Source organism: Carlito syrichta, unplaced genomic scaffold (assembly GCF_000164805.1).
Source record: "Carlito syrichta isolate Samal-C Ts95f unplaced genomic scaffold, Tarsius_syrichta-2.0.1 Scaffold312739, whole genome shotgun sequence".
In the NCBI taxonomy this organism is placed as follows: Eukaryota; Metazoa; Chordata; class Mammalia; order Primates; family Tarsiidae; genus Carlito; species Carlito syrichta.
This window is the reverse complement of record NW_007256835.1, coordinates 842,069-850,790: the sequence shown is the minus strand read 5'-3', so window position 1 is coordinate 850,790 and position 8,722 is coordinate 842,069. Positions and strand designations below refer to the sequence as shown.

The 8,722-nt window shown below is 50.5% G+C and overlaps 1 protein-coding gene across 2 annotated transcripts in view; it reads left to right on the top strand.

Moving 5' to 3' along the window:
- Positions 1-8,722, top strand: part of VPS4A (vacuolar protein sorting 4 homolog A) — a 176,001-nt gene that overhangs the window by 164,017 nt on the left and 3,262 nt on the right. For both annotated transcript variants that reach the window (XM_021718565.1, XM_008070036.1), the window contains 8 exons: positions 4,074-4,185; positions 4,283-4,430; positions 5,760-5,821; positions 5,901-6,020; positions 6,491-6,647; positions 7,208-7,356; positions 7,739-7,820; positions 8,060-8,279. In XM_021718565.1, the coding sequence (XP_021574240.1) occupies positions 4,074-4,185; positions 4,283-4,430; positions 5,760-5,821; positions 5,901-6,020; positions 6,491-6,647; positions 7,208-7,356; positions 7,739-7,820; positions 8,060-8,279 (1,050 nt within the window). The remainder of the gene's footprint in view (positions 1-4,073; positions 4,186-4,282; positions 4,431-5,759; positions 5,822-5,900; positions 6,021-6,490; positions 6,648-7,207; positions 7,357-7,738; positions 7,821-8,059; positions 8,280-8,722) is intronic.

Here is an 8,722-nt window from a genome sequence, read left to right as displayed (position 1 = left end):
TTTACGCGCTGGGAGCCGAGCGGCGTCCGGCCCTCCGGCCGTCGCCCGCCTTGCCGAGCCCCGGGGCAGCTAGCGCAGCCGGCGCCGCGCACCGCGGTGTGGTCAGCCTCGCTCAGCCTCCCGGGCGCCCTCGGGAAGCTCGGCCCGGGGTCCGGCTGGCCGCTCGGATCAGTGCTCTCTCCCTGCTTTTGCCCTGGTCCTGGAAGCCCCCGGATCCCCTTCCCGTCTCTGACTTCCCTGTTTTCTGAACAACGACCCTTCATTCATTCCCTAGATCGTGCACGGTGGCGTTGGGGTGGCACCACCTGGACGAACGACTGACCCACCCTCCAGGTGCCGTCAGTCCTGCCGGGCCGTAAGATAGAAACTTGCCCAGGCCTCAGTCCGGCTTTGAATCTCAGCTCTGCCACTCACTAGCATGTGACCTTGGGCTCGTGTTTTGATCTTGGAATCTCGGGTTTCCTCGTCTGTAAAATGGGGTAATACCTTGTAGGGTGGTTGTGACGACGCTCCAGATTGAATGATTCAGGTAAAGCTTTCTTAACATAGTGTCCACAGTAAATGCCCAGTAAGTGATGCTTGAGGGAATCTTTCATGAAAGAGGGGGCGTCAGAGGGTGAGCAGCATTCAGATACCTGCAGGGGAGGTGGTTACTCCAGGTGACCAGAGAAGTGGGAACTGGTATGAATAAATTGGGGTGCCAGGCTAGGAATTAGATGAGTCCACAACCAGGCCCTACCGTCCTCCAGCAGAAGCTGCAAATTCCATCCGCCCAGCCAGGTTTTGTATGGCCTGTGGGCTAAGAATGGTTTTTTGTTTTTTTGTTTTTTTTTTTCACCATGCCAAGTGGGATTTATTTCTGGGAAACATGTATAGCACAACTTACAAAACATAAATGTCATTTCATATAAAAGTCAATCAAAGTAACATACCACACTAGCAGTATAAAAGTAGTAACATACAACCTTTTTTTAAATCAATATTTTTTATTATGATTTTGTGGGGTACAGTTAAGGGTTAGGTGTACAATTACGTTTCATTCAGGCACCCTGTTGATAAGAGGTGTTTCCCCTTCCCCAGACAGATATTTGCTACTGTTAATCCCATCCCCCCCCAAGAATGTTTTTAAACACAGCTTTATTAAGATACAACTCACCCATTTAAAGTTTAATTGAGGCCGGCACGGTGGCTCACTCTTGTGATCCCAGCACTTTGGGAGGCGCAGGTGAATGGATTGCCTGAGTCCAGGGCTTCGAGACCAGCCTGGGTAACTTGGCAGGACCTTGTCTCTACAATAAATAAAAAAATTAGCAGGGTGTGCTGGTGCATGCCTGTAGTTCCAGCTGTTTGGAAGGCTGAGGCAGAAGGCTCGCCTGAGGCCAGCAGGTCGAGGCTGTGGTGGCTGTGAGCGTGCCACTGCACTCCAACCTGGGCGAGCAACTCCAACTCAAATAAATAAATAAAGTTTAACTGAGTGCTTTTAGTATATTCAGAGTTGTGTAACCATTACAACAATCACTTTTTAGAACATTTTCATCACCCCCAAAGGAAACCCTGAGCCTTTGGCCACACCCCCCAAATCTTTCGTTTCCTTCCAGCACTAGACAACAACGAGTCTACTTTCTGTCTCTCTGGATTTGCCTATTCTGGATACTTTACATAAATGGAATTATGATACAATATGCGGTCCTTTGTGACTGGCTTCTTTGACTTAACATAATGTCATAAGTTTTGACATTTTTTGAATGGCTAGAAAACAGTTTTTCATGACACATGAAAATCATATGAAATTCAGATTTCAGTGTCTATAAATAAAGTTTTGTTGCAACACATCCCTGTTCATTTATTTACAAGCTGTCAATGGCTGCTTTTGTGCTACAAAAGTAGAGTTGAGTAGCTGCTACAGAGATTGTTTGGCAAACCTAAAATATTGACTGTCTGGTCCTTCACAGGAAAAGTTTGCTGCCCCTTTAGCAGCACACCTTCCGTACCCTTTTCTTTCATCCTCACCCTTGCCATATGTGTTACTAGAGGTGTGACAGGGCTGGCAGTTTCATTTGTCACCTTACTCTCTGTTTATGCAAAACTGTTTTTCTCCCTTGAAATTAAGGCCTCCTGATGCCAAAGACTGTATGGCAGCCAGAAAATGAACGCACTCTTGGGTGCATTAATAAGTAGATTATCTTGAAGGGGAAAGAAGGGTGGGCATGCTTTGTTCCATGTTGTGCTGAGGATAGACTCAAGCAGAAAGCTGCACAGAGAGAAAAAGTCTGAAGAACTGAGTGAGTTTGTTCTAGAGAAGAGACGCCACCACCAGGGACAGGAGCACTGTCTTCATGTCTCACCTGATGGAACTTCACTGGGAGAGAGCAGGCAAGTGAAGCTTATGCTTCAGCTAACGGTCCCGGCAGGTGTGGGGCTCCCAGCCATGCACTGTCTGTAGGTGGTACAGGGCGCTGAAGCTTGAACATATAGTCAGCACTCACCCCTCTCGTCATCTCTTCTGTCCGGTGAGTTCATTTAACATCAGCCTGGCCCGGCATGCCCGGCTTGTTCGTTTTGTAGTGTCTTTCAGAGACGTCTTAACTTGCAGATGAGGAAGGGCTGGACAAATGTCCTGGCCCTGCCAAGAGTCAGTCAGGAGGTTCATTGTTTGCTCTGGCTGGAACTGTGGGTCTGCGGTGGGACCCGCCTGCCTGGCGACTTGTGCCATCTCCGAAGAGAATTCTGGTTGTGATTCCTGGGTTGATGAAGCTGCAGATTGTTTTTTTTGTTTGTTTTTTGAGACAGGGTCTTGCTCTGTCGCCCAGGCTGGAGTACAGTAGTATGATCATGGCTCATTGCATCCTCAACCTCCTGGGCTCAAGCGATCCTCCTGCTTCAAAATGGGATTACAGGCATGCACCACAGTGCCTAGGCTAAGCTGCAGGGTTTTTTGGGGGGAAGAGGGTGAGTTGGATTCTCTGTTGCCCAGACTGGAGCACAATGGCAAGTTCACAGCTCACTGCAGCCTCGACCTCCTGGACTTAGGCGGTCTTTCTGCCTTAGCCTCCCAAGCTGCAGTTTTTAAAACCAGATGTGTAGATGCTTTCAGTTCAGGCTACAGCATGAACCTACAGGATTTATGAGATTCCCAAAGACACTCTTAAAGAGTTCTTAGAAGGTTCCAGAGGACAGTTCCCTTCCACTGACAACACACCTTTGCCTCTGGAGTAAGCATGCACTTTTCTTACTGGAGCTACTGATATACTGAACCACGTGTCTAAGCATCCCCTCCCTAGGTATGGACTGTAGATGGCATACGAAAATGGTGGTCTTTTCAGCCTAGAGGTGCAAGTTTTGTGGGGCCAGTAGAAGGGAGTAGAGATGCCTTTAAGTCCATCTCGTAAAAACTCTCGGGTTGGCCATTGCTAGGCCATTGTGGCCATTGTCTTGGTAAACTATGGTGTGGCCATGTGCTTTTTGAGCTACCACTGGGCCACGTTTCCTGGCTTTGGCCCCCTTCCCCACCTTAGGGAGGTGAATTTCCTCTCTCTCTCTCTTTCTCTCTCTAATTTACTTTCTAAATAAACTTTATTTTCTACTCTAAAAAGAACAAACCTCTGGAGTCAATGAAATATTCCCCTGTCTAGCTCCTCTCTGGCCCCAAGGCCAAGTGTGGTTTCCTTGCTGAACAAAAAAATAATCACTTGCTTCTGGGTGTCCCCTCTGCCAGGCTCTCCGTTCTAGTCTGCTTCTCTTTCCCTTGAGACAGTGGAACAGAAAGTCCTGTGAACTCACCCTTTGAGCCCCAACCTGAGATACTAGGTCAGGTTCCACTTGCTGGAATCCAGAGTGAGGGCTGAGAAGGAGCTTGCTTTGAGCTGTTTGCGCTTATTGTGAGGAGGGACGGCTAGCTTTTACAGCCTACTCTGAAGGCCTTTCTAGCTGATGCTGGGAAAGTAGGCCACACGATGGTCTGCGAGCGAGACACGCATAGGCCTGGCAGCATCTCTTCATGGCTCACCTTGATACTGTGACCCAAGGGTTTTCCTCTCCTAGGAAGCACTGAGCTATTTGCTTGGCCTTTCCAGAAAGCCATTGATCTGGTGACGAAAGCCACAGAAGAGGACAAAGCCAAGAATTACGAGGAGGCACTCCGGCTCTACCAGCATGCTGTGGAGTATTTCCTCCACGCCATCAAGTGTGAGTGACCCTCAGGTCCTTCCTGGCTGCAGGCTTCTGTGAGGGAAGGGTAGCACAGGGGGCTCATGCAGGCCCCTCTCTGGTTTCCCTTTTGCAGATGAGGCACACAGTGACAAGGCCAAGGAGAGCATTCGAGCCAAGTGCATGCAGTACCTAGACCGGGCGGAGAAGCTGAAGGATTATTTACGAAACAAAGAGAAGCATGGCAAGAAGCCAGTCAAAGAGAACCAGAGTGAGGGCAAGGGGTGAGTATGCAGGAGTACACAGCTGGCCCTGGGGGACAGCCCCCTCCATGTGTCACTGTTGTTCTGGGTGCTGATGCTGCCTCGGGCTTCCCTGGCACTTTCCTCATGGGAAATTCTCCTAATGCAGCCATAGCAGTGCCAACATGCGTATGTTATCTCATTGGCTCTTACAAAGAAGCTGTGGGAGAGACAGGGAGCCTTGCATGGAGGTTAAAAGCCTTGGACTTTGCAGCCAGACTCTGAGGGCATAACCCTGCTCTGTCACTTCCTAGCTGTGTGACCTTGGACTAGAGCCGGGACCCTCGTGTGCCTCCAGTCACCTCACCTTGGGAGGGGAAGGTAGTGGAGCTGCCCCTAGCTTGCTGTAAAGAGCAAAGGAGATGGCATGGGGAGCACCCTTGGAGTAGAGCTTGGCCACAGTGAGCATTCAGTCCAGCTACTGTTATTATCAAAGAGTCATCATCTTTATCCAAAAGGTGAGGCAGCAGACGCAAAGGTGCAGAGTTGGCTAAGATAACAGAACTGATGCATGACGGAGCCTGGACTCACATCTGGAACTTTTGATTCCTAAGCCCGTGTTTTCTCCACAGCCTCTCACCTCGGGTCTGGGGTTTGCCCACCATGGTGATTCCAGTCAGCTGAACACAAATGTCAGCGGTGTCCTGGGGCGAAGAGAGGGTCTGCAGGGCAGGAAGGCCACAGAGTAGAGGAGAGGTGGCGGGTCAGTTGCCTCATCAGAAGCAAGACACTCCCCTCCTGTGTTGAGGGAACACATCATGCTCCAGTTCCCCAGAGTGAGAGGCATACTTAGGAAGGGCAGGAGGTCAAGGATCTCTAGGAGGGATTAAGGCATTTTGATGATGACAAATTACATCAGGATAGAACTGGCCTTTGGGATGAGAGTAGCTCCTGTGTTCTTTTCCTCAGGTGTTCCCCTTCAGATTTACATTTTGCTCCTTCTCCGTCCCTTGGCGTGTGGCTCCTCTGGAGTCACGGCCACATGCTGTCTTTTTCTGAGTCTGTACGAAAGGCTCCTGACAGCTGTGTTGCTTGACTGCTGTTCTTAAGTCCAGCCAAAGCACATTTCTCCCATGCCTTCAGAAGAGGGCAAATGAGTTGCTTCTCATCTCTTAATGAAGAAACAGGGATGAATATGAATGTTTCTGGCGGATCCAAAGGTGAGTTGCTGAGGATGTCGGTCCAGATGTCCTCAAGGGACCAGCTTGCCAGTCACTCACCACTGTCAAGTGGGGAAAGTGTTCCCTAACCACCATGCTGGATCTTGCTGAGGCTAAAGGCCAGCTTGTGACTTTTTGTCTCCTTTCCCAGGAGCGATAGTGACAGCGAAGGGGATAATCCAGAAAAAAAGAAACTGCAAGAACAGCTGATGGGTAAGAGGCCTTGGGAGGGAGTGTGGCGTGGGTTTCCTGTTGGTCAACTCGTGCTTACTAGGTCACCTCTCTTCGGCAGGTGCCATTGTGATGGAGAAGCCCAACATACGGTGGAATGATGTGGCTGGGCTGGAGGGGGCCAAGGAAGCCCTCAAAGAAGCTGTCATTTTGCCAATTAAATTCCCACACTTGTTCACAGGTAAGAGTTGGGCCACTTTAGACCCAGATGTAAAAAGATCGGGCTTCCGAGGGAACCAGCACAGGGCTGCCACTCTGAAGTATCAGGAGCACGTGGCTACTTGGCCACTGAGCCTCCCAGGGCCCAGGCTTGGCCTCACTGATACTCTCAGTCAGGAGAGGCCCTGCCTGCTCACTGGGGTCAGCTACTTCTTGGCTTCTCACTGGCATCAAATATGCCTGACTAGAGCTGTGAGCTGACCATCCCAGTGAGTGGGCAGGATCAGGAACCAGTGCCAGCCAGTGTCATTTTGCAAGGCCATGGGGATCATAGCAAGGGTCTCAGCAGGGAGTTTACTCCTTTCCTTCTAGAATCAGTCATTTTATGGAACTTTTTCTTTCTTGTTGTATTTGCACTGACTAAAGATCCTCTCTTTTTGTTCCCTTTTCCCAGTCAGGAAGCAGCTTACCTCAGTTTATTCTCTATTGTAGGCAAGCGTACCCCTTGGCGGGGGATATTGCTCTTCGGACCCCCTGGCACAGGGAAATCCTACCTGGCCAAAGCTGTGGCCACCGAAGCCAACAACTCCACCTTCTTCTCTGTGTCCTCCTCCGATCTGATGTCCAAGTGGTTGGGGGAGAGTGAGAAGTAAGTTGGCCGTCAGGCCGTGCTATGCTGGTGGCCCAGCATCCCTGCCCCTTGAAGTTGCCGCCGAAAGGCACTGCTATTTGATATTCAGAGAGTAGCCAGGAGAGAGAGAGCTTGCTGGCTTACTGGATGGGGCGCTGTCCTGAAGAAATACAAGCGCAGCTGGAAGGGAACTTGGGAAGGACGAAGAGAAGGGAAAGGAAGGAAGATTACTTGGGTGTCAGTTGAGTATCCCATTAGCACTGTTTATGGTTAACTTTTCCTTACACTGACCGCCATTTTGCAGATGATGAAACTGAGGCTTAGAGAAAGGGAACTGACTTATTCTAAGTCGAGCTAATGAATTGGGCTCCCAGAATTTGAAGCTGATGCCAGGGCTTGCTCTTCCTCTTGGTACAGTGCTGCCAGAGGATTTGTTACCACCGATTTTTCTGCAATCCAAGCATGACTGTGGTCTCAGCCATGCTCGGGACGGGCAAGAAGAGAGAAGTGGTGACTGGGACCCTGGGTGGGCATGTACGTGAGCGTCTGGGTCCTAACCCCATTTCTCACCTCCGTAGGTTAGTCAAGAACCTGTTTGAGCTGGCCAGACAGCACAAGCCCTCCATCATCTTTATCGATGAGGTGGATTCCCTCTGCGGGTCCCGAAATGAAAATGAGAGTGAGGCTGCCCGAAGGATCAAAACGGAGTTCTTGGTCCAGATGCAGGGTGTGTGCTAGTCCCAGGACCCCCCTTGGCTCTCACTCCACCTGAAGCCAAGCCTGGGCTTCATCATTTAGCTGTGGCTGGATTTGGTTGTCCATGGGGTGGTGAGAAGTACTTCTCAACTTCCCCTCCTCAGGCCTTGGATGGATTTCATTCCAGAGAGATTCCCAAGGGCTTTGCCATGCTGGCCACTCTGACTTACCTGTGGCAGGCAGTGCTTAGATCTCTTCACCCCTGGCAAAGCCAGAGCAGGAAGTGGTTTATTTTCAGTTGGGACCCTACCAATGGTGGCACAGGAATAGCTTCAACTGATGACACACAAAGCCCCTGAGGTCCATCCCTAATGGTGTCCAGAGTCTACATATCTGACTTTCTTTCTCCACAGGAGTAGGGAATAACAATGATGGGACTCTGGTTCTCGGTGCCACAAACATCCCATGGGTGTTGGATTCAGCCATCAGAAGGAGGTGAGTTTTCCCCATTATGGGCCTGGGGCTGAAGTCTTTATCTAGCCACAGTCATCCTGCTGTGTGCCGCACATGGGTGTAGCCTGACCCTGTTTCCCTGGAGTCTTGCTGTGTCTGCATGTCAAGCAGAGCCCTTTGGGAAGCTGACTTTTTGAAGGCCATGCATCTCATTGTGCCCCCACTTCCATTAATATCCTTCCATCACCCCCTTTCAATTCCTGCCATGTGCTGGGCTCTAGGTTTGAAAAGCGAATTTACATCCCATTGCCGGAGGAAGCTGCCCGTGCCCAGATGTTTCGGTTGCATTTAGGGAGTACTCCCCACAACCTCACGGATGCCAACATACATGAGTTGGCACGGAAGACAGAAGGCTACTCGGGTGCAGACATCAGCATCATCGTGCGGGACTCTCTCATGCAGCCTGTTCGAAAAGTGCAGTCAGCAACACACTTCAAAAAGGTTAGAGGCCAAGCATGGTGGCTCATGCCAGTAATCCCAGCACTTTGGGGAGGCTGGGGTGAGAGGACTGCTTGAACCCAGGAGTTTGAGACCAGCCAGGGTAATATAGCGAGATTTCATCTCTACAAAAATTCAGAGAATAGCTGGACATGGTGGATGTGCCTGTAGTTCCAGCTACTCGTGAGGCTGAGGCAGAAGGATTGCCGAGCCCAGGAGGTGAGCTGTGATTGTGCCACTGCACACCAGCCTGGGTGACAGAATGAGACCTGACTCAAAAAAATAAAAAGGTGAATGACCAGCAAGCAGTTGCTTAGAAAATGTCACATAAAGAGGGGGACAAGCCGGGCTCGGTGGCTCAGCCTGTAATCCCACACCTTTGGGAGGCTGAGGTGAGTGGATTGCCTGAGCCCGCAGGTTCAAGACCCACCTGGGCAGCGAGACCG